Genomic DNA, 26,287 nt, shown 5'->3' on the forward strand with positions numbered 1-26,287 from the left:
GCTGACTATTCCTGATCACTTTCCTCTCCTCAAAGTGCTTAAAAACTGACTCCTTGAGGACCTGCTCCATGATTTTCCAGGGACTGAAGTGAGGCTGACTGGCCTGTAGTTCCCCGGATCCTCCTCCTTCCCTCTTTTAAAGATGGACACTACATTAGCCTTTTTCCAGTCATCAGGGACCTCCCTGGATCACCATGAGTTTTCAAAGGTAATGGCCAATGGCTCTGCAATCACATCAACCATCTCCTTTAGCACCCTCGCATGCAGTGCATTTGGCCCCATGGACTTGTGCTCGTCCAGCTTTTCTAAAATAGTCCTGAACCACTTCTTTCTCCACAGAGGGCTGGTCATCTCTTCCCCATACTGTGCTGTCCAGTACAGTAGTCTGGGAGATCACCTTGTTCATGAAGACAGAGGCAAAAAAAGGATTTGAGTACATTTATCTTTTTCCACATCCTCTGTCACTAGGTTGCCTCCCCCACTCAGTAAGGGGCCCACACCTTCCCTGACCACCTTCTTGTTCCTAACATACCTGTAGAAACCCTTCTTGTTACTCTTAACATCCCTTGCTAGCTGCAAGTCCAAGTGTGATTGGCCTTCCTGATTTCACTCCTGCATGCCTGAGCAATATTTTTATACTCCTCCTTGGTCATTTGTCCAATCTTCCACTTCTTGTAAGCTTCTTTTTTGTGTTTAAGATCAGTGAGGATTTCACTGTTAAGCCAAGCAGGTCGCCTGCCATATTTACTCTCTTTCTACACATCGGGATGGTTTGTTCCTGAAACCTCAATAAAGATTCTTTAAAATATAATCAGCTTTCCTAGATTCCTTTCCCCCCATGTTATCCTCTCAGGGAATCCTGCCCATGAACCATATTTTTACTTGTCTCAAGAACGATTCACAATTAATCCATTTTGCTTTCTGCAGGACCCCTTAGGTTTAACCTCCTCTTTGCACCGAAGAGTGTCTTTTTTGTCTGTCAATAACTAATGCATAATAGTCACATTACTTGTACCGACATCATGACAAATACTGTGCCAACAGGAATCTTTTGGGAGAGCTGCCTGGTGATTAGAAATGAAGCCCCCAGCCTTCACGACTGTTGTGTCTAAGGTCTTATCAACATGGGGAGGTGTCATAAACAGATAGCTAAGGGTTAATGTTTCTTTTACCTGTGAAGGGTTAACAAAGGGAACCAAACACCTGACCAGAGGACCAATCAGGAAACCGGATTTTTCAAAGTGAGGGAGGGAACTTCTGGGTGTGTTTGGCTTTGTTCGCAAGAGAAACAGTTCCAGACTGAGCAGGAAGCAGATGACAGCCTTCAGAAAGCTTGGTGGCGCACGGAGCAACCCACCGCCCTTCAGCTCTTCTAACCGATCCCAATTGTTTGACCAAGACTTATTACAAGGAAATTCTTCTGGTGACACCAGGAAGAATGGCAGCCGCACAAACGGTTGGTGGTTCAACTAAGTACAGGGGGAGACTTCTTAAGCTTAGCCCATGATCTCCCAGTGCCATGCTGGGGTGAACAGAACCAAAGACAGTTGGGGAAGTCCTTCCACTGGGAGGGATGGCAAGGAAGTTGCCCAGTATGTCCAGTTTGTGAGTTGTGCAAAGAGTGGGAAGCCCCAAGATTGGTCAAGGCCCCTCTCCAGCCACTCCCCATATTGAGGGTCCCATTTCAGCGAGTAGCTGTGATATTCTGGGTCCTTTCAAGAAAGAAGCCCAGGAAAGCAGTACGTACTGACTTTCGTGGACTTTGCTACCCGATGGCCGGAAGCAGTAGCTCTAGGCAACCACCAGCGGCTAAGCAGTGTGCCAGGCCCTAACAGACATTTTCGCCGGGTAGGTTGGCCCTCCGATATCCTTACAGATTCAGGATCTAATTTCCTGGGCAGGAACCATGAAAAACCTGTGGGAAACTCATGGGGGAATCACTTGGTTTTCTACCCCTTACCACCATCAAACCAATGGCCTGGTCAAAAAGGTTTAATGGACTTTGGGGGCCATGATCCGTAAATTCGTGAATGAATCCCAATGACTGGGACCTGTGTTGCAGCAGCTGCTGTTTGCTTACAGGGCTGTACCACTTCCAGTTTAGGGTTTTCACCATTTGAACTTGTGTATGGCCATGAGGTTAAGGGCCATTACAGTTGTGTGAAGCAACAATGGGAGGGTTTACAACCTCTCCACGAATAACATTCTGGACTTTGTAATCAACTACAAAACACCCTCCGACATTCTTTAGCCCTTGCTAGAGAAACCTAAAGGATACTCAGGAAGAGCAGGCCTGGTATGATAAACTACCGAGACCGTTCCTTCAGAGAGGAGACCAGGTTACGGTCTTGAAGGCGCAACAGGCCCATAAGATTGAAGCATCATGGGAAGGGCCCTTCACGGTCCAAGAGCGCCTGGGAGCTGTTAACTACCTCTAGCATTTCCCCATTCCTCACAAAAACCCAAAGTGTACCATGTTAATTCTCTGAAGCCATTTTATTCCAGAACTTACAGGTTTGTCAGTTTACAGTCCAGGGAGGAGATGATTGCTGGACTGGCCTGATGGCGTCTACTACGACGGAAAAAAGACCGGTGGCGTGGAAGAGGTGAACCTCTCAACCACCCTGGAACGTCTGCAGCGGCAACCATCAAGGACTGTGCACTAGCTTCGCCCCGTTGTTCGCCCATCCAGGATGGACTCAACAGGCATCACTCCACTGACACAGTATATGCTCACCCAATTAGAACACCGCCTACCACCGCCCTACCGGGGTGTCTCCTCACGCACAAGACTGCTATAGAACGGGGGAGAGATTCCAGAACATGCTTACAGATGGGTTATAATCCGCTCATCTACCAGTGCATGGATCTCCAGTGGTTCTGGTACCAACCAAGATGGGGAAATTACGTTTTGCGTGGATCCCGTCAGCTAAAGCGGTAACTCGTCCAGACAACTATCCAATGCCACCGCACCGATGAGCTTGTTTACTATGTTTGTACTTATTAAAGTACCTTGTATCCCACAGCCAGTACCACATACCATTACAGTAGCCACATCCCCTGAAACTCTGTACTTTGTGGGCCTCCATCAAGCTCTGGCTTGATTGCCTTCTTTGGAGACCTGATAATTCCGTCCCCTGGGAGAAGAATCCAGACATCTACAAACATTACTTGGAACATGAGGCACTGAGCCGGTCCAAGGCAGAGTCAAACCCACAGTGCTTCACGCAGCAGCAGGAACAAGGACACAGCCTCAGTAATACTCCACTATTTGCCCATACTTGAGCACTTGGTCCACATTTTTTTGCATGTGATGCCTACCACTGCACTCAACACAAATGTGACCCTGAGATGCATAAACGGGACTTCAAGTAGGAGCAGAAGAGGTGGTTTTACCTTCTGTATTTAGCACTAGTGTGGCTTTGGTTATTGCTGACTAATGTGTCGGTTCTGTTGTCCACAATTTAAGAAGAGGGATCATGAATAAATTGGGAGGGTTTCAAAGAAGAAGCCATGAGAATGATGAAGATTAGAAGAACACGCTCTCAGTGAATTGAGCAAAAATAGATTGAGCGACTGAATCTAACAAAGAGAAGATTAAGGGATGATTTGATTACAGTCTACAAGTAGCTGACATGGGAACAAATCTTCAGTCTAGCCGAGAAAAGATATAGATCCAATGCAGGAAACTGAAGATAGTAAAATTTAGACTGGAAATAAGGCATATTTTTTTTTTCACAGTGAGGGTAATTACCACGGACCATGCTTAAGGTGTTGTTATGGATTCCTCCATCACTGACAATTTTCAAATCAAAGAGCAATGTTGTCTAAAAGATAGTTCTGGGACATTTGGAAACTCGTCTATGGCCTGGGTTGTACAGGAGCCTTGAATCTATTAACTTATGTGGTAACATTTTTTCCACCAAAAGTGCCCTAGATACCATGGTAAGCACTCCACACATGTAGATCATGCAGTCAGACCAGGAGGAGGCAACCAAGTCATATGAATTGGCAGATTACACCAAGAACCATATGCATACTGCCAGCCTGAATTATAGAATACATACAAACCATACATGGGATTTAACAACTTCCTCACCCCATGCACTTGTTGCGACAGATCCAGACCTCTCTCTTGCCTTACAACTCCTTCTCCTTACCCAGATTGATTCAGATAAAAAAGGGGAAAACTTTTTCAATACAAGCCAGGGAAGCAGAATGGTAAGCTAGATCTCCAGAATGCTGGAAGAGCATCATGATCCTATTTAAGTGTCATAGTAGCACTGGGGAGCAAAAATCTTTGCTCATTCCAGAAACGGCCTGAGTTCTAAAGATTCTGACACACGGGACCTTCCCCATACTACCCACATTATGTTGGTGAAACCTTCCGCATGATCACCAGACAAATACTCCTTCTGGGTGAGCAAGTCTTGGGCTGCTGTGGGGCAAGGGAATTAGGTATAGAGGTGCAGCAGTAGCCTTTTTACAATTTGGAAGCTCGATCAACACTTTCCTGTGTATTGCCAAGCTCTTACACCCAGCCACCCTGCACCCTCTTGAGTAGCACAGCAAACAGCCCCAACACCCAAATTCACCAAGTTCATCTCCAACAAAATTCGTTAAGCTAATGACCAGTTAGCATCAGTTGGTGAATTCCAGATGGTGACACACACTTCCCCATGCTAGGAGACTCTAATGTTGGATGTTCTGCCATTGCAGCTCCAGTTCTGAATAGATCTCTAGGAAAACAGCCTTCCACGATCCTGAGTTATGCCCCCTTAGGCTTGGTCATACCAGTTCTTGCCCACTAATCAGTGCTCATTGACTGAGCCAAAACGCACTCCAGCTGTGTTCCCAAAGGATGACCTGCGAAGTAACTGCTTGATTTCATCCTTTTCCTCCAGCAACAGCTGTAGCCACAATTGGCTGCGTCTATCCCAGACAAAGGCCCACTCAACTGCTAATTCATGTGCCTCATTTTGTTTTGTAGCCATGATGACTGTCATGATCTGGCAGTCAACAATGTTGTCCTCCATGTCTGCATGACAGCATTTTGACATGGCACTAGCACTACGGAGATGATTAATGGCAGTGGTTGCCAGTGGTGCTTTATAGACCCAAAAACCACTCAGTGAAAGGACCCTGGCAGGCTCTGGTCGCAACTGCTCAAGCGGGCGTGTTAAAAGTCAGTGGGGGGGCGCAGTCATGGCTGGAAGGCTTTCCTGCCCAACTTCTGCATGGTTTCCTAGGAAGCAGGCTGGCGATATCCCTCTGGCTCCTTAGGTAAGGGGCAGTCAGGGGCTCCAGCACTTGCCCCGGGCCGGGAGGGCAAATGGTTCTTGCCAGGCCCTTTTTTTTTTTTTTTTTTTTTTCCCAAAATGGGGGGGCTGGGGGGGAACCCCGGGGGGGGCCCCTTAGTCAGCATGCCACGAGCCCAAACCAACCCCCCTCCCCGCACCCAAAACTCCCCTCCCAGAGGCCCCCTCCCCGCCAGAGCCCCCTCCCAACACACTACTCTCAGACCCAGCACCAGGAAGCCCCCTCCACTGCACCCCCATCCTCATCCCATGGCCCCAATCCCAGAAGCCATACCCCAGCCCTCACCTCACCCAATCCTCTCCCCAGAGCTCCTTCCACACCCTGAAACCCTCATTCAGCCCACAATCCCAAAGCCCGCACTCCCACCAGAAAGCCTCAACCCCCCTCCCATAGCACAACTTCCAACTCATATCCATGGGTGCTCACCCCTCATATGCCCCTGCATCATGTCTCCTCCACCCCTTCCATGGGCCCCCGCCATCTTTCCCACCCCTTCCTACTCCCATTCAACACCATCCCCAAAGTAAGTCCCCCCCCACTTGCCCCTCCCTGCCATTCAACTCGTATCCTCAAACCCACCCCATCCCCCTCCTCCCAAGCGCAGCCACATTCCCCTTCTTCCCCTTACCCCGGAGCTGCTGTTTAGGGAAGGGCCGGGCAGACAGTTGTGGCAGGTAGGCGGAGGAACAGGAGATGCGCTAGCCGGTGCCTTAGGGCGGAGAGAGTGGGGCATGGGGGTGGAGAGAGGCTGGTCTGCTGGTGGTGCAGAGCACCCACTAATTTTTCCCCATGGGTGCTCACGCCCTGAACAACCCAACAAAAAAAAATGGCAGCTATGGCGCCTCCACACGCCCAACTTCTGCCCCAGCCTGGGCTCCTTTCACACTCAAAACCACTCCATTCCGACACTTACCAGCCCAAGAACCCCTTCCTTGGCACCGAAAACCCTGTCATCCCGCCCACCCCAGAGTCTCGCATTCCCAGCTGAACGCCTCATGAAAAAGAGCAAGGATTGCGAAACAGTGACAGAGAGAGGGGCAGATGGAGTAAGTAGAGCAGGAGGCCTCTGAGAGAAGCAAAGGGCACGGGTGTTTGGTTTTCTGCAATTAGAAAGTTGGCACCACTAATTAATATGTTGCCAGGAACGTGAGTACCCTCGGTGCGGCGTGTGGAATTCCAGTAGGCAGCCCACAGGTTACACTGCAAGAAGAATCCCATAATGCATTACATCTGAGCAGAAGAAGCATGAGCAGATGCATGCATCATTATATAACTAAAGATAAATAGAAAATACGTAAGAATCATGACTGGTGTTAGAAAAGAGGTAAAGAAAGTGTATTTATTTCCTTCTCATTAAACACAAAAGAAACGGTAGGGAGAACACACAAATGTTAATAGGACAGCAGGCTTAAAAACAAACAAAAGGCAGTTTCTATTACACACAACGCAGTCAAACCTGTGAGCAACTCTGCCCAGATGATGTTTGTGAGGCCAAGCCTACCAGAGTCTTCAAAAAAGATACTGTATAGTTCATGAAGAAATAAGGTCCATCAATTGTTATTAGCCAGGTGAGGCAGAGATAGGTGTCCATTTGACCTCTCTCTGTAGAAAGGCTGGGAATGAGCAACAAGGATAGATACATTGTAGACATTACTGTTACTGTATCATTCACACTCTGGGCACCTGGCACTGAGTCACTGTCGAAAGACAGGATGCCTGGATAGACAGACATTTGGTACTGACCCAGTATGGCTGATTCTTATGGATCATCTGCACTAGATGTTGCAATGGTTATTCCAAAGCACATGAGCTGCACGGACACAATGGAAGTCCCTTAAGCCTACAAGAAATGACGTGCTTAGTTGAATATTAGTTTAATTCAGTGTATTTAAGGTGGTCAACTAAATCCAAACAAATATGCCCATAAGACAAGCCCTGATGACAGGGCCATCACACTTTGGCCCATTTACCTGACGGGCTGCCTGGTTGTGAATTTCCCCTATTCTAGCTGCCAGACTTAAAAAAAACAAAACACCACAACCTGAAAAGAACTCTGATTAAAAATAAAGTTCATTGTCCTTTCACGGGATGGTACATAAAACTATGTAAAAGAAACAAGTTAATTGCAGTTAATCTCTGTGAACAACAAATGAGCTAGTTAACCACAAGTTTTAGATGATTATATTGCAATTATCGTGTTCCATATTACGATAGTCATTTCTCAAATACACTCCGAAAAATAACCAGTATACTTTATCTTAGGAATGCTGTTGCTTCTTTAATACTGATATGTAAGACAGCAAACAACATTTGAAATTTTATAACTTTGAGGATTGGAGGCCTATCCTCGTATGGCCTATACAAAACATAAATTAGTTTTCTGATCCCTAATTGAGCGACCCTGCTAGCATTAAATATCTTGTAGGCAACTTTTAAGATTTGCATCTTTGTACCAATGCTTTTTTGTCTGCACTCACAGTAGATGTACTAAACTGATTCTTCTTTATGATGTGCTACACTAAACTTTTTTTCCCCCTTCAGGACAAAAAAATAAAAGATTTCTGTTTCATTCTAAATAATGATATTTTCTGTGCTTAATTTAACAAAGGTTTGGCATTTTTGCTAACTATTTTTTATTTTCCCAAAAAGAAAGCTATATTTTTGGTCAGTATCATGAATGCAAGAAAACCAAAAGGCCAGGTTTTTGCGCAACAGTGAGATGTATATAGCTATCTGTTTTTCATCTAGAAAGAGAGAAGCTGGGGCTCTGGTAGCTTTGCTGGTGGGACCAGAGAATTGCACTCTTTGAACTGACAACCATTTCTGTTGGCTAACAGCTCCAGGTGTCTCCTCTCATTCCAAGTCCTTCTGGCGCGTGTGAGATACGAAAATTCAATCCTTACTGGAGATGGGTGGAATACCAATACCCCCACCTCCCCTAAACAACGTGGACAGTTTACTGAATTTGCAAAGCCCTTTGAAACAGACGCCGGCTACAGGATTCAAGCAAATTGCAAACGCACCTGTTTCCACTTATTATTACGTTTCTGAGTGTGAGAAGAAGGGGAGAAAGTGCAGCTGATTTATGGAAAGTGAGGGAGACAAACGTTCCCTAGACAGGCCTATGGTGAGGCTGCCCGGGGCCTGTGCAGTATAGAGAGAGGAAGGGAGCACCAGAGAAGTGGGGCGGAGGAGGCATACATGAACTTGAGGCGGCAGGGGGCACTAAGGCCGGGAGAAAAGTTGAGGAAAGCTGAAGGGAGCATGTCGGGCGGAGAGGCAGGACTGTGGGACAAGCTTGTTTGTACAGCACCGTGACCTTATGCCCCCCAGGGCAAACAGCCGCTGTGCTGACAACCAGGGGAGGCAGCAGTGGGGGAAGCGAGCCAAGCTCGCTTCCCGAGACAGTGGTGCTGAGCCGCCGCGAGATTCAGGGTTCGCTGGGCCGCATGAGGAACAATGAGGGCAAGGGAGGGAGCCAGTGTGCCCCCAGCCCGGTGACTCACCATTTTGCAGCGTTTCGTGCAGCAGGAGGGCTCAGCAGAGGGACCCACAGTTTCTCATGTCGGAGCAGCCGCGGAACCGCTCTGTCGGCGGGGTGGAGGACGATCTGGAAAGTCGCGCCGCAAAGCTCCCAGTGAGGGAGGGGGAGCTAGAGCCAGGAGGAGCCCGCGCGTCCGCGCACCAAGCGAGCTCCTCGCTGTGAGCGCGCGGGGAAGGGTGCTAGGGCGCGCTCAGCCTGCCACGCCGAGGGCCCGGGCAGCTGCGGCAGCGGGGCCGTTCTGCATCCCACGTGAGAGCGAGCAGGGGAGGTCCGGTTCCCCTCCCGATATCACAGCCAGCGCCGATGAAACTGCAGTGGCGGGTGCGTTCGCTCACCTGGGTGCCCCAGCTGCAGCGCGATGGAGTGACCCTAAGGCGCAGGGGTCTCCGCTGGCAGCCTCCCGGGGTCAGAGCTTGGCCAAACATCACGGAATGGTTAAGCTAGCGGCAGCGTGGGCAGTGTTCCTATTGAATATCGTGAGCCTGTGTCCCCAGCTTGACTTTCCCTTGGCCGCCTGTCCCAGGCAACCCGGCGTTCAGTGCCCGGACACTCAATTTAAACACCGGCCTACAGTGGCTGGATCCAAGCCGCGGGCGATTCCGTTGGCGCTGACGCGCTGCCAGAACTAATGGCGTCCTTAGCCCTGCGTGGGCTCGCCCCTGGTGCGCTCTGCGGGCAGGTGACACCGCAGGGATGACCCGCCTGTTTGTGGGCCCCACTGGGAAAGGGGCACAGCCTAAGGCTTGAACACTGTCAGTGAGAGAACACAGCTTGGTGGCGTGAGTCTGAACTTTTGGCGTGCCACTCTATCAGGCTTGGACTAGCTCCTAGTGCAAAATTGTTTCTGTTAAAAACTTCCTTGTAGTGTCTTAGTAGTGACGCTTGCCCCTGCCAACTTCTTATTGCAGAAAACCAACATCCCCAGCCCCCTAGCCTCCACTCACTCCATCCTCCACTCTCTCCATGCTCACTCCTAGGGTTGCCGCAACTTTCGCTCTATCAGACAAACCAAAATCCTAGTCCCAACCCCTTCGTGCGAGGCTTCAACCCAGTTTAAACACGTTCCCTCTGTGGGTTGGACTCACGCTCTCCTTCCACCTCCACTTCACTTCCTAGTTTAGAGCTGTTGGCAGGCATGGGTTGCAGGATTGTAGAGTAAGATGGGCTCTATCATGTGGGGCCCTGGGATGAGGATTTGGGCCATTGGGTTGAGGAGCGGTCCAGGCAGGGTGGCGGATAAGGATTGGACTGGCGGGGGCTTGGGTGAGCAGCGGGTTGGTATTACAGCGCTTGGGGTAGGTGCGCTCCGGAGAATGGCGCGGGCTGTGTTTTTTTTTTTCTCTCAGGCTATGAGGGAGAGCTTCTTTTATTTTTTTTTTATCTCCAAGCTCTTGTCTACCCTTCTTTACCAAGTTGTAAGATACATATAGAAACAATAAGTTATATTGTATTATAGTTTGTACTCAATGTTTCAAAATGGGATATCTTTGAATCAGACTGTTCTATCGTTCATATTTTACTTTATCATTAAGACCAAATAGCCCTGAGTATCCTGTATCTTTTCATGCCAGCGTTATTACTTCTCTATGTCTTCTTTCTTTTTTTATTATTAAAGTTTTACTTTTGTAGAGACTTGTTTGAATTTTCTCTCTGGGACTATCCCTCTGGTTAAGGCCCCGGGCCATTCCTTTGTGTTAGATCTATCGGCGGGCAATAGCCTCGTGGCCCCTAACCAGGGGATTAGAGATATACAGAAAAGTGCTATGTAAGAAACAATAGATCTGGAGGTGTCTCTCGCGACCATCTCTTGTTTCCTTGGTTTGAGGTTTGTTCTTGTGAAGAGATGGACGGCTCCTTGGTATTGTTGATGTAAAGAGAGTTGCATCCTGGTTCTCAGGTTAGCCCAGAGAGGAAAGTCTGGGTGGAGGGCGGAAAGGGCCGGCCCCCTTGCAGTAAGCTTCAGAGCTCTGAGTTTGGGGTCCTCCAAGAGAGGTTTGGGTGGAGACCAGAGAGTTTATCAGGTACTCAAGAGAATCCTGATGGTGGCACGATATCAATCCCAAGCTGTATAAGCTATGGGAGTTTCATGCTATCTTCTCAGTTTTTGAACGCTAAGGTTCACATCTGAGTAGGAAGCTACCGACATGTGGTAGCTGGGAAAGATAGGAATTCAAAAGCCGTTAGAATATTTTTTCTTTTTCCCTGCTTAGGGGTTTTAGCGAGAGAAAGGGTTTGGGTACACGCCCTCGCGAGACATTTTTTTTTGCCTGCTTTGGCAGCTCCCCCAGCAAGGGAGACTTCGGTAAACCGCCCGAGTTAAGTACCAGGTAAATACACACAGGTAAATAAAGTGGCTTTTGTTTGGTTAATTTACATATCAAAGGTAGCAAGTTATGAATAGGAAGGGCAAAACTCGGACAACAGATGAGTCCCCCATTCACAACCCATGAGCACCCAACACAAGAAACAAATCCTGACTTCCATAAGGAGGAACAAATGTACAAAGAAAGGCCGTAAGCACAGGCGAACAACTGGATTAAAAAAGAAAATTGAAAGTGGTAAAGAAGTGGGAAGAGAAAACAATTAAAACAGGCAGCCCATAACAGAGAACAAGAAGCCAAAGAGGCTGCCATAACCCACTGTAGTTGACAATGGAAAAACAACAAAAAAGAATAGTGAAGAGAAGGGACAAACACGAGAGACAGAAAAGCTATGACTGGAATGTTAACCCCCGCAGCGATAATGGCTCCAAGCCATCAACCCTTCGCCATATAGCTTGTCCAATGCACAAGCACAATCCCAACTACAAGGCAGGTCACGCGCTTCTTAGAAAATTTTGAAAAGAGCCTTGTCGGGTACAACATCTCCCTGAAGACCGTACTGCTAGACCGCTCGAGGTCCCACCTTCAGTGGACCTTGCCTACAGTGCGCGGGCGAATAGGACATGATTACGTTATATGACTGTATCAAACCAAACGGCCAGATACAGAACGGGGATAACCCCGCGCTCATGCCCATCGACGGCTTTCATGAATCCAAAGTTGGATCACCAGAAGGGTCATTTTCCCAAACGTCCTACTTACGTGGGAATGCATTATGAATGCCATGAATTCAGGAAATAGGTCAATCACATTTGTACTGACTGCACCTTCCTTCATACTCTAAAAGGAGGATCATTCTTGGATGGTGTTCTCTGAGAACATAAACACGTACATCCTAGATGGAAACCCAAAATCTCCGATAGCCCGGACGGGAGATTGGAGCCCAAATGGATGGAATGGTGCATGAAAGTCATGAAGCATACTGTTAAAGGAGAATAAAACCCCAGGGGGCACCCGACAATAAATCTACATACCGGAGGCAAACCCATAAACCCCACCTACAACCAAGGAAAGCCACCCGCACACCTATACCTTCACACCTCAACCAGTCTCCAGTAACTTACTTCAACCCAGTGACCGTTGAGCTGGAAGATGCTATAAGTAGATATATGAACTGGGACATATAAAAGCCAACTGCCCAAAGAACCCCACCCGGGTGAAGTCATTACACCAGCCATCACACCAAAGTCCCCCAGCCCAGATCCTCTCAAATCCCCTTGGATGCGAAAGATAACAACATTTAGAGGTGGGACAGAAAGAGTTCGCGTGGAGTCCCCAGGGGCACAAGGTCTCAGATACTCCAGCCAATCCCGGTGGATCCAAACTCATTCAACCAAATGGCCAAAGTTGACGCATTTACCTTTCTGTCACTAGCTGTCAACTTGACTGCCTAACAGGGTGAATGTGCCCTTGTTCCAGGTACAAAGGCGTCTAGGAATGTGGGACTTTGCAGTCATATGACACTTATCCATCCCCATTCTACGAGGTGGCTTGGTGAACCTGCCAACCGTGAAGCGGGCCAAGAGAGTCGGAATGGTTTACATTGCAGCCAAGACCCAGGTCCAGACCATTCTGTTCCTGAGCGTCCACAGGGAACCCTGCTGGCCAGAACCCAGACCAGAGGTAGATCCGTCCAGCCGGACAGGACTGAACCAGCCACGCCACTCCAGTCCCAGGACGAACTGGCACTACCCCAGCACCAGCAGGTTGCAACCACTCTTCACCCCAACGCCAGAGGGGGCAGTGAGCCTGAACTGGCAGAAGCAACAGACAACCATACCAAGAGGCTCAGCCAAGAGCTTGAAATACCACCAGGTGCACCAGCGAAGAGCCGCTATCACCCCGTAGCATACGGGAGAAGGGTGTCCCCTCACGCACAAGCTGCTATAGAGCGGGAGATCCAGAACATGCTACAGATGGGTATAATCCGCTCATCTACCAGTGCATGGGCATCTCCAGTGGTTCTGGTACCCAAACCAGATGGGGAAATACGCTTTTGCGTGGACTACCGTAAGCTAAATGCGGTAACTCGTCCAGACAACTATCCAATGCCACGCACCGATGAGCTATTTTACTATAGTTTGTACTTATTAAAGTACCTTGTATCCACAGCCAGTACCACATACCCATTACAGTAGCCACATCCCCTGAAACTCTGTACTTTGTGGGCCTCCATCAAGCTCCTGGCTTGATTGCCTTCTTTGGAGACCTGCATATTCCGTCCCACTGGGAGAAGAATCCAGACATCTACAAACATTATGGGCAAATGAAGGCACTGAGCCGGTCCCAAGGCAGAGTCAAACCAAAGGTGCTCAAGCAGAAGACAGGAGACAAGGACAAGACCTCCAGTAATACTCCCACTATTTGCCCATACTTTGAGCACTTGGTCCACATTTTTTGCATGTGATGCCACCACTGCACTCAAAACAGCAAATGTGACCCTGAGATGCATAAACAGGGGACTCTCAAGTAGGAGCAGAAGAGGCTGTTTTACCTCTGTATTTAGCACTAGTGTGGCTGGTGCTGGAATAATGTGTCGAGTTCTGTGTCCACAATTTAAGAAGAAGGATATTGATAAATTGGAGAGGGTTCAAAGAAGAGCCATGAGAATGATTGAAGGATTAGAAAACACGCCTCAGTGATGAGCAAAATAGATTGAGCGCTGAATCTAACAAAGAGAAGATTAAGGGATGATTTGATTACAGTCTACAAGTAGCTACATGGGGAACAAATCTTCAGTCTAGCAGAGAAAGATATAAGATCCAATGGCAGAAAACTGAAGATAGAAAAATTTAGACTGGAAATAAGGCATAATTTTTTTTTTAACAGTGAGGGTAATTAACCACTGGACCATGATTAAGGTGTTGTTATGGATTCTCCATCACTGACAATTTTCAAATCAAGAGCAGATGCTTGTCTAAAAGATATGTTCTGGGGACTATTTTGGAAAATGTCTATGGCCTGGGTTGTACAGGAGCCTTGGAATCTATTAAATTATGTGGTGAACAGTTTTCCACAAAGTGCCCTAGATACCATGGTAAGCACTCAACACATGTAGATCATGCAGTCAGACCAGGAGGAGGCAACCAAGATCATATGAATTGGCAGATTACACAAGAACCATATGCATACTGCCAGCCTGAATCTATAGAATACATACAACCATACATGGGGATTTAAACAACTTCCTCCACCCCCATGCACTATGTTGGACAGATCCAGGAGCCTCTCTCTTGCAGCTACAACTCCATTCTCCTACCCAGATGTTCAGTAAAAGACTTCATAAGCCAGGGAAGCAGAAGGTAAGCTAGATCTCCCAGAATGCTGGAAGAAATCATGATCCTATTAAGTGTCCATAGTAGACTGGGGAGCAAAAATTCCTTTGCTCATTCCAGAAAACTGGCCTGAGTATCTAAAGATTCTGACACCAGGGACCTTCCCATACTACCCCACATTAATGTTGGTGAACCTTCCACAGTGATCAACCAGACAAAATACTCCTTCCTGGTGAGCAAGTCTTGGGCCTGCTGTGGGGGCAAGGAATTAGGTATAGAGGTTGCAGCAGTAGCCTTTTTACAATTTGGAAGCCCCATCAACAACTTCCTGTGTATTGCCAAGCTCTACAACCCAGCACAACTGCACCCTCTGAGTAGCACAGCAAACAGCCCCAACACCAAATTCACCAAGTTCATCTCCCAACACCAAATTAGTTAGCTAATGACCAGTAGCAATCAGGTGGTGAACTTCCAGATAGTGATGACAACACACTTCCCCATGCTAAGGAGAACTCTAATGTTGATGTTCTGCCATTGCAGCTCCAGTTCTGAATAGATCTCTAGGAAAACAGCCTTCCACATCCTGAAGTTATGCCCCCTTGGCTGGTCATACCAGTTCTGCCCCACTAATCAGTGCTCATTGACTGAGCCCAGAAACAGCACTCCAAGCTGTTCCAACAAGATGACCTGCAGAAGTAACTGCTTGATTTCATCCTTTTCCTCCAGCAACAGCTGTAGCCACATTGCTGCGTCTATAGACCCAGACCAAAGCCCACTCAACTGCTAATTCATGTGCCTCATTTTGTTTGTAGCAATGATGACTGTCATGATCATGGCAGTCAACAATGTGTCCTCCATGCTGCCTGACAGCATTTTGAAAATGGCACTAGCAAAATACGGATGATTAATGGGCAGGGTTGCCAGTGGTGCTTTTAGACCAAAAACCACTCAGTGAAAGGGACCCTGGCAGCTCTGGTCAGCAACTGCTAAGCGGGCTGTTAAAAGTCCAGTGGGGGCGCAGCAGGCTGGAAGGCTTCCTGCCCAACTTCTGCATGGTTCCTAGGAAGCGGCTGGCGATATCCCTCTGGCTCCTAGGTAGAGGGGCAGTCACGGGGCTCCAGCACTTGCCCCGGGCCGGGAGGGCAAATGGTTCTTGCCAGGCCCTTTTTTTTTTTTTTTTTTTTTTCCCAAAATGGGGGGGCTGGGGGGGAACCCCGGGGGGGGCCCCTTAGTCAGCATGCCACGAGCCCAAACCAACCCCCCTCCCCGCACCCAAAACTCCCCTCCCAGAGGCCCCCTCCCCGCCAGAGCCCCCTCCCACACACTGAACCTCTCAGACCCAGCCCGGAGCCCCCTCCTGCACCCCAAATCCCTCATCCCTGGCCCCATCCCAGAGCCCATACCACCAGCCCTCACCCTCACCCCAATCCTCTGCCCCAGAGCCTCCTTCCACACCCTGAACCCCTCATTTCCAGCCCCATCCCAAAGACCGCACTCCCCACCAGAGCCCTCACCCCCCTCCCATAGGCACAACTTCCACTCTTTCCCATGGGTGCTCAACCCCCCTCTGCCCCTGGCATCATGTCTCCTCCACCCCTTCCATGAGGCCCCGCCTCTTCCCACCCCTGCCCTACTCCCATTCCAACACCATCCCCAAAGTAAGTCCCCCCCAACTCTGCCCCCTCCCTGCCCCATTCCAACTCGTTCCTCAAATCCCCACCCCATCCCCACCTCCTCCCAAGCGCGCCACATTCCCACTCTTCCCCTTACTCCCGGAGCTGCTGTTTGGGGGCGGCCGGGCAGGAAGTGCTGGCAGGTAGGCGGAGGAACAGGGATGCGGCGTGCTTAGGGGAGGAAGAGGTGGGGCATGGGGGTGAGAGGAGCTTGGCTGCTGGTGGGTGCAGAGCACCCACTAATTTTTCCCCCATGGGTGCTCCAGCCCTGGAGCACCCACAGAATTGGCAGCTATGCCCCTCCCACACCCCAACTTCCTGCCCCAGCCTGGAGTCTCCTTTCACACTCCAAACCACTCCATTCCACCTTCCAGCCCAGAACCCCTTCCTGCACCGAAAACCCTTCATCCCCGGCCCCACCCCAGAGCTCGCATCCCCAGCTGGAGCCCTCATGAAAATGAGCAAGGATGCGGGAGACCAAGTGACAGAGAGAGGGGGAGATGGAGTGAGTAGAGACAGGGCCTTGGAGAAGGGGCAAGGGCCGGGTGTTTGGTTTTCTGCAATTAGAAAGTTGGCAACCCTAATTATATGTTGCCAGGAAAGTTGAGTCCCAAGTCCCAGAATTCCTGTGGATTCCAGTAGGCAGCCCACAGTTCACTGCAAGAAGAATCCCATAATGCATACATCTGAGCAGAAGAACATAGCATGATGCATGCATGCATTATATAAATAAATAAATAAAAAAATCACATAAAATCATGACTGGTGTAGAAAGAGTAAAGAAGTGTTATTTATTCCTTCTCATAACACAAGAACTAGGGGACACCAAATGAAATTAATAGGCAGCAGGCTTAAAAACAAACAAAAGGCAGTATTTTTTCACACAACGCAGTCAACCTGTGCAACTCTCTGCCAGATGATGTTGTGAAGGCCAAGACCATAACAGAGTTCAAAAAAGATCTAGTTAAGTTCATGAAGAATAGGTCCATCAATGGTTATTAGCCAGGATGGGCAGGGATGGTGTCCTTTGCCTCTCTCTGCTAGAAGCTGGGAATGAGCAACAGAGGATAGATCACTTGATGATTACTGTTCTGTTCATTCCCTCTGGGGCACCTGGCACTGGTCACTGTCGGAAGACAGGATGCTGGGATAGACAGACCTTTGGTCTGACCCAGTATGGCTGTTCTTATGGGATATCTGCCTAGAATGTTGCATGGTTAATTCAAAACAGCACATGGAGCTGCACGGACACAATGGAAGTACCTTAAGCCATCATAACAAGATATGAACGTGCTTTAGTTTGATATAGTTAATTCAGTGTATTTAGAGTGGTCAAACTAATCCAAAACAATATGCCCATAGAGACAAGCCCTGAATGACAGGGGCATCACCACTTTGGCCATTTACCTGACAGGGCTGGTTGTGAATTTCCCTATTCTAGCTGCAGACTTAAAAAAAACAAAACACCACAACCTGAAAAGGAAATCTGATTAAAATAAAGTTCATGTCCTTTCACAAGGATGGTACATAAAAACTATGTAAAGAAACAAGTTAATTGCAGTTAATCTCTGTGAACAACAAATGAGCTAGTTAACCACAAGTTTTAGATGATTATATTGCAATTATCGTTGTTCCATATTAAGATAGTCATTTCTCAAAAATACCACCCGAAAAAATAACCGTATACTTTATCTAGAATGCTGTTGCTCTTTAATACTGATATGGAAGACAGCAAAACAACATTGAAAACATTTTAATAACTTTGAGGATTGGGGCACTATCCTAGTATGCGCCTATACAAAACATAAATTAGTTTTCTGAATCCCTTAAATCTGAGCAGAGCCTGCTAGCAGTAAAATATCTTGCTAGCAACTTTTAAGATTTGCATCTTGTACCAATGCTTTTTTGGTCTGCACTCACATCAGATGTACTAAATGCATTTCTTCTTTATGATGTGCACCACTAACTTTTTTTCCCCCTTCAGGACAAAAAAAATAAAAGATTTCTGTTCTCATCTTAAATAATGATATATTCTGTGCTTAATTTAAAAAAGGTTTGGCATTTTTGCTAAATATTTTTTATTTCCCAAAAAGAAGCCATATTTTTGGTCAGTATCCATGAATGCAAGAAAACCAAAGCCAGGTTTTTGGCAGCAACAGTGAGAATGTATAATAGCATAATCTGTTTTTCATCTAGGAAAGAGGAGAAGCTGGGGCTCTGGTAGCTGTGCTGGATGGGACACAGAGAATTGCACTCTTTGAACCTGACAACTCATTTCTGTGGCTAACAGCTCCAGGATTCTTCCTCTCATTCCAAGTCCTTTCTGGGCTGCTGTGAGATAGAAATCAACTCCTTACTGGAGATGGGTGGGAATACCAAATAACCCCACCTCCCACCTAAAAGTGGACACGTTTACATGAATTGCAAAGCCCTGGAAACAGTACGCCGGCTACAGGAATTCAAGCAAATTGCAAACGCAACCCTGTTTCCACACTTATTAATACGTCTGAGGTGAGGAAGAAGGGGAGAAAGTGCAGCTGATTTATGGAAAGTGAGGGAGACAAACGTTCCCTAGACAGGGTGAGGGCTGCCCGGGCTGTGCAGTATGAGAAGAGAGGAAGGGAGCCACAGAGAAGTGGGGGCGGAGGAGGCAATAAATGAAATGAGGCGGCAGGGGCAATAAGGGCGGAGAAAAGTGAGGAAAGGGCTGAAGGGAGCATGTCGGCAGGAGAGGCGCGGCAGGACTGTGGGACAAGCTGTTTGTACAGCACCGTACATTATGCCCCCCAGGCAAACAGCCGCTGTGCCTGCTAACCAGGGGAAGGGCAGCAGTGGGGGAAGCGAGCCAAGCTGCGCTCCCGAGAGCAGTGGGGCTGAGCCGCCGCGAGATTCAGGGTTCGCTGGGCCGCGGGAACAAGGGGGCAAGGGAGGGAGCCAGTGTGCCCCCAGCCCGGTGACTCACCATTTTGCAGCGTTTCGTGCAGCAGGAGGAGGCTCAGCAGGACCCACAGTCTCATGTCGGAGCAGCCGCGGACAGGCTCTGTGGGCGGGTGGAGGACGACTCTGGAAAGTCCGCCGCAAAGCTCCCAGTGCAGGGAGGGGGGAGCTAGAGCCGGAGGAGGAGCCCGCCGTCCGCGCACCAAGCGAGCTCCTCGCTGTGAGCGCGCGGGGAAGGGCTGCTAGGGGCGCGCTCAGCCCTGCCACGCCGAGGGCCCCGGGCAGCTGCGGAGCGGGGCCGTTCGGCATCCACGTGAGAGCCGAGCAGGGGCAGGTCCGGTTCCCCCCCGATATCACAGCCAGCGCCGATGAAACCTGCAGTGCCGGGCGTCGCTCACCTGGGCTGCCCCGGCCTGCAGCGCGTGGAGTGACCCTAAGGCGCAGGGGTCTCCGCTGGCAGCCTCCCGGGGTCAGAGCTTGGCAAACACACGGAATGGTACCAGCTAGCGGCAGCGTGGGCCAAGTTGTTCCTTTGAACGTGAGCCTGTGTCCCCAGCTGACTTTCCCTGCCGCCTGTCCAGGCAACCCGGGCGTTCAGTGCCCGGACACTCAATTTAAACACCCGGCCCTACAAGTGGCTGGATCCAGCCGCGGGGGCGATTCCGTCTGGCCGCTGACGCGCTGCAGAACTAACTGGCGTCCTCTGCCCTGCGTGGGCTCGCCCCTGGTGCGCTCTGCGGGCAGGTGACACCGCAGGGATGACCCGCTGTTGTGGAGCCCCACTGGGAAAGGGGCACAGCCTAAGGCCTGAACTGTCAGTGAGAGAACACAGCTGGTGGCGTGAAGTCTGCTTGGGCATGAACTCTATCAGGGTGGAACAGCTTAGTGCAAAAATTGTTCTGTAAAAACTTCTTGTGTGTCTTAGTAGTAGAGTTGCCACTGCCAACTTTCTAATTGCAGAAAACCAACAATCCCATTGCCCCCTGCCTCCACTCACTCCATCCTCCTACTCTCTCCATGGCTCACTCCCTAGGGTTGCCAACTTTCCTCTATCAGACAAAACCAAACATCCTAGTCCCACCCCTTCGTGGAGGCTCCAACCCCAGTTTAACACGTTCCCCTCTGTGGGTGGCTCACTCTCCTTCACCTCACTCACTTCCAGTAGGCTGGGGCATGGGTGCAGGAGTGGGTAAGAGCTCTAGCTGTGGGGCTGGGGATGAGGATTTGGGGTGCAGGAGCGGGCTCCAGGCAGGGATGGGGCAAAAGGATTGGGGGGGCTATGGGTTGAGGCAGGGGGTTGGGATACAGGCTCTGGGGTAGGGCTAGGGATGACAGGTTCAGAGTGTGGGAGGGGGCTCTGGACTAGGCAGGGTGTTGGAGAGTGAGGGCTTCAGCTGTGGGGTGCAGACTCTGGGGTGGGGCCAAGGATGAGGGGTTCAGGGTGTGGGAGGAGGCTCCAGGGGAGTGTGGGCAGGAATGAGAGTTTGGGGGTCAGGCTTACCTCAGGCAACTCCTGGTCACCAGGGCTAAGGCAGGTTCCCTGCCTGTCCTGGCACTGGTGCTGTACCCCAGATGCAGCCAGCAGGTCCAGCTCCTAGGTAGGGGGTGGACAGGAGGCTCCATGTACTGCTCTCACCCTCAGGCCCTGCTTCCCCCCCAGCTCCCATTGGCTGCAGTTCCTGGCCAATGAGAGTGCGGAGCCAGTGCTTGAGATGGGGACAATGTGTGGAGCCCCGTGGCCCCCCCTGCCTAGGAGCCAGACTTGCTGGCTGTTTCTGGGGTGCAGCGCTGGTGCCAGGACAGGCAGAGACTAGCCTGCCTTAGCCCTGCTGACCAGACTTTTAACAGCCTGGTTGGTGGTGCTGACCGGAGCTGCCAGGGTCCTTTTCTGGCTCGGCATTCCGGTTGAAAACCAGACACCTGGCAACCCTATCACTCACTCATTTTCACCAGGCTGAGGCAGGCAGTTGGGAGGGGCTGCAGGCTCTGGGGTGGGGCTGAGGATGAGGGGTTTGGGGTGTAGGAGGGATTTCTAAGTAGGGGGTGGGGCTGAGGGATTCAGAGTATGGGAGGGGGCTGCAGGTTGAGGTACAGGGTTGAGGTGCAGGAGGGGGTATGGACTCTGGGCTGGGGATGGGTTCAGGGTGTGGGAGGGGGCTCTGGGCTGGGGGGTTGGGGTGCAGGGGAGGTGAGGGCTCTGGGGTAGAGGCAGGGATTTGGGATGCAGGGGGTGTGGGTTCAGGAGGAGGTTATAAGCTGGAGCAGGGGGCTGGGTTGTTGGATGGAGTTTGGGATGTGGGCTCTGGGCGGTACTGACCTCAGGTGGCCCTGGCATTTCCCAGGGTTGGAGGAAGTCCATGGGAAGTGGTGGCATGTCCCTCTGGCTTCTAGGCGGAGGGGCAGCCAGGGGTCTTCATGACTACCACCCCCGCAGTTCCAATTGGCCATGGTTCCCTAAAGATGTCATGGCACACCCTTGGGAGCCACATAACTGTCTGCAAGGGCAGATTTTATCCCTGTGTTACCTATAGCTTGATTGAGCAGTAACATACTACTCAAAATGATAGAGATGGAAAACAGAAGGCATCTGTTACCTTATATTGTAAAGATCCTTTAAAAGAGCCAGTGGCAAGCACAGCAGTTTAGGCTGTAATGTGTTGAGCAAGTCAGTGAGAGACATCTGTTTTCTTTAAGCCCAGGTCTTGTCTGAAAAGTAACTGTAAAATGGCATATTAGGGTTCTATGTTCATAAGTCCAAAAATTGTTTTGCTCTGGTTTGTTTCTAACAGCCCTATAAATATGTAGAATCTGCAAGTCATACTGGGTTCTTTCCTTCTTGCAAATCACCACCAGTAAGAAAGGATCAGCAGGCCAAATTAGTCTTTTGGTGACACCTGTTGAACCCCTTTATCTTGAAACTCTATCATCAGTAACACCTGCCTACTGCTTTCAGTTGTTTTGCACTGGTAACTGGAACTTATAAACACTGTTCCTGATGCACAAGTCTTTTACTTTTGACATATCAGAATCTTAAGAACCAAATTCTGCCATTACATGCAAAACATGCAATGCCCATTGGCCATCAAAATTTACTAGCAGCATTAAACTAAACAAGCTCTGATATTTTTGGATTTTTTTATGATCTTCCAGAAAAGCCTGGAAGTTTGAATTTATAAACCACTTTCTCTCTTGATGTGTCTGATCACTCTTTAATTCTTGCTTCAACTAAATGACATAGCAGATGCTTCAAAGTAATGGAGACATTACTTCTTACTTGGCCATTTTCATAAATAAAATAAAATCTGATTACAATACAACCTAGTTTTACCCAATACATATTAATATTAAATTAAATCATGTAATGTATTGCCTTTCCAGATTTGCTTACTTTCAAAACAATGAGATATTTTTTCCAAGTGATATTACACTTAATATATTCTCTACTACCATCCATTTTGAAATATCTTCCTATTTAGGCCTTGGGACATGGGGATAAAAAATAGGAAACTTGACATGAAAAGCCTTTTAGGAATCACACTAATATTTCAGACAAGAGGGGAAACTCCAAAAGACATTCAAATACATTGTTAGAAGTGAACCTGTAAATATTTCCAAAGTGAATTTGCTGTGTTTAGTTTCATGTCTTTTGAGCTGTCAGATCCAGATCAATTGTCTGAAAGCTAAGGTTTATAATCCTTTTTAATAGAATATACGATACAAAAGGAAATGTGGATTTTACTTGATATGCTAGAGTGCCACATATGGCTCTAGCTATCTACAAACACAGTATAAGATTAAGGATCCAATGGGTTTTCTGAAATGCAAGTGTAACATAAAAAAATCCAAAAATATCAGAGCTTTATATGCATGATTAACTTTAAGCATGTGATTTATATTTATTACTAAAGTTCACCACTGTTAACATACTGACTTCAGTGGGGCCAGGATTATGCTCAAGAATAATCATCTCTAATATATCTATATGATATAGATTATATTTTGTCTTAAATCTTTAGTTTATCTACAAACTACACTGCAACCCATTTTATAAGTAACTATAATTTAATGTGGAATTATCTGAGTCTAAGAACTTTGTGTACCACTGGAAATTTGCTGCCAAGACTTTGTGTCCCTAGCCCCAACTCTTTATGGTGTGTTTTCTCTTTAATTTGTTGTATGTATGTCTGAATAATTTTATGGCAAGACTATGCAATCTGTGATTTAACATTAATTAAAAGAAATAAAAATAGCTGTCATACTTCTTTACAACACTCCAATTGATGAAGCTGCAGAAGAGGTTGTGGTTCAGTATATTCAGTGAGAACCATTCTCAACATTTGAAATTCCTATATATGAGTCTTAACTGCCCATATCCTTTAATTACCAATTTTCAGCTGTAGCCATATTACCTTGAAATATGATCTCATTCAGACTTACAGGACCTTGGCCTTGGGTGACAAAACTCCAAAGCAAATCCCACTTGCTAAAGGAGGTGATGGTGGCAATTAGGAGGTAGCACTGCACCATTTGATTCAGCAATAATCTCCCAGCATGGAATTAGACAGTACTGTGCAACTGAAGACACTGGGCCAGCTCCTCAACTTGTGTAAATTGTCATAGCTCAGTTGAAGTCAATAGAGCTTTGACAGTTCACAGCAGCTGAAGATCTAGCTCACTCTTTTGCTTGATATTTAAACCAGATGGATTTTTCTTATTTATGTAGGACCCTTTACCCAGAAGACTCACAAAGCTTATAAAGTACTTTGAGAAATTTCTTGAAGAAAGGTATTTCAAAAATTTAATAATATAAATCTTTTGTCTAGTGATTATTTTTATGTTAGAAAATACTTTGTCCCAGATCCTCAAAGGTTTTTAGGTACCTAACTCCCATCAGTTTCAATGGGATTTAGGCATGAGGATCTGTGAAATTGTATTTACGCTGTATATATTTGTTCATTTGAGGAACTCAAAGCACTTAACTATGCTGAATAAATGCTGTCTCCATTTTTAAGAAAGGGAAATGGAGACACACAAGTTTAGGGTCAAAATTTTCAAAAGCAGTCTCTAAGCTTGGGTGCCCAACTTGAGACATTGTTAGAAGTGTTGTACACTGGCCACCAGCTAAAGTTTAATGGAGACTGTAGGTGATCAGCACCTCTGCAAATCAGTCCCATGGTATCTCAGGATGGGCACCCCAAACAGAAGCACCAAAAATCAGAGGCCATGTTTGTAAGTTTTATCCTGTGACCTTCTCTCTCTCTCTCATATGCAAGCAGAGCTTGATGACCAGGTTCTGCAAGCAGAGGATGATTTCCGTATCAGGAGAAACTAGGTGTTATAGACCACCATCCAGATATCACGTCAGGCATTCTTCCAACACGAGTTGTTATCTGCAACACTGCCCCAGAGACACAGTGCAGAGAGGAAACCAGACCAAGCTGGTACATAGTTATGGCAATTGTGGTTGAGCTAGAGAGAAACCCGTTGAGCCTCATCCAGGATCTATGATCAAATGGACAAGGAAGTAGGTGCAGTGATGGACTTCTGAATTTACTTAGTGTTAGACTCTCTTTCTCGTTGATGCTTCCATTCAATAAGGACATAAAATTTGTCGGTAAGGACATAAAAGAATTGTTGAGAGAATAGTGTTGTCGCACCCCAGACCAGAAGAGTGGGACTCCTCCCCAGAATAAGAGCAGACCTTTGAGTTGGTGTAACGTGTTGTTCCCTGTCTGAGAATAGGGTTTCAATCAACTGGAGAGGTAACAGGTTGGTTTAATTGTCACAGCTCTCCATGTCTATTTAACTGAACGTTATGTAGTAAGTCTGTGATAGAGGCAGAATGGTAGCTTGGTCCTGTGACTACCTCATGTTGTACCCATTTTGATCCAATCCACCTTCTTGAAAAATAAAAGCTTTTAGCAAAAAACCACAGCTGCTTATTGTCCAACAGAATGCTCATATATATTATTATGCAATACATGTTAAAATCATAGATGAGTTTATGCTACACTGGAAGCAGTTTATAAAGTCGTAACATTTGATAACAAGAGTCACATAATGCACTCTGAATGGTTTTCAGTCACTGTAGATCATTCTACCTTACTTAGTAAAATCTGTGGTGTATTTTTTGTATAAAGACCTCTGCAATCATTTTAGAACACAAGACAAAGTTGAAACTTATATCCAGTACATGCAAGTGATTTTTAACTTTATTTTAAAAAATATAGAATGCATGACTGTTGTCCTATGAAGCATATATTACAGTGAATTAATCAACAGCAGTATAATTTCCATCACAGCTTCTATAGCAACTAAGAATACTGATGATATTCTATTGCAAAAGTGAAAAATCCAAGCACCATAAAGTATTTTAATTCCTACATACATTCCAAACACGTTTACATTAATAAAAATTAGGTTTTTTTAGACTAAAGCATTACACAAATCTAAATTTGTATCTGAAGCTGCATCATTTTATCTACATCTAAATGTACAGCAGCAAACAACATACACTTGAAATAATTACTGCAATGTACATATAAACAGTGATAGAGGAGAGTTCCAAAAGACAGAAATACTAACATTTTTGAAAATGATAAAACACAAAATTATTTTAAAATGTATTAAACAAATATATTAAATGCTTTCCAATCTGCCAACACTAAAGATAAACAAATCCTCCTAAGCAATCAGGGCCAAATCCTGTTGACCTTAACCCAGTCTCTGCCCAACTTATATTCATTTCAGTGGGAGTTTGCCTGAGACGGGCTGAGTGAAAACGTTCTAAAGACATGAGAATTTGCCCATCAGACAATAAAAAGCAGCATTTATACATACAGTTCAGTCTTATGTATGCCTGTACAAATGTCCTTTAACTTGGTTAGTGTCTGAATAATTCCTAGAATCAAATCATAAACTGTGTTCAGAGGGGAAGAAGAGACATGATTGCAATTAGTTTTGGAAAAGCCAACTGTGAAAATGAAGAGGCCGTCAAAAAGCACATATCAGGAAATATATTAAAGCTACAGGACACTAAAACAAAAATAAGTATCCTATGTTATGTGAATAACCCGTTGAGGAGTAAGGCTGTGATCCTGCAAATCCTGGCACACATGCTTAACTTTACACACTGCAAGTAGTCCCATTGACTTCAAT

At 47.3% G+C, this 26,287-nt stretch overlaps 1 protein-coding gene across 2 annotated transcripts in view; it reads right to left on the bottom strand.

The window, feature by feature from the left end:
* Positions 1-19,292, bottom strand: part of PDGFRL (platelet derived growth factor receptor like) — a 77,782-nt gene extending 58,490 nt beyond the window's left edge. For both annotated transcript variants that reach the window (XM_075066431.1, XM_032798195.2), the window contains exon 1: positions 19,155-19,292. In XM_075066431.1, coding sequence (XP_074922532.1) covers positions 19,155-19,209 — 55 coding nt within the window. In that variant the 5' untranslated portion in view covers positions 19,210-19,292. The remainder of the gene's footprint in view (positions 1-19,154) is intronic.
* Positions 19,293-26,287: the final 6,995 nt, after the last annotated feature.

This window comes from Chelonoidis abingdonii, chromosome 5 (assembly GCF_003597395.2).
Source record: "Chelonoidis abingdonii isolate Lonesome George chromosome 5, CheloAbing_2.0, whole genome shotgun sequence".
Taxonomy (NCBI): domain Eukaryota; kingdom Metazoa; phylum Chordata; order Testudines; family Testudinidae; genus Chelonoidis; species Chelonoidis abingdonii.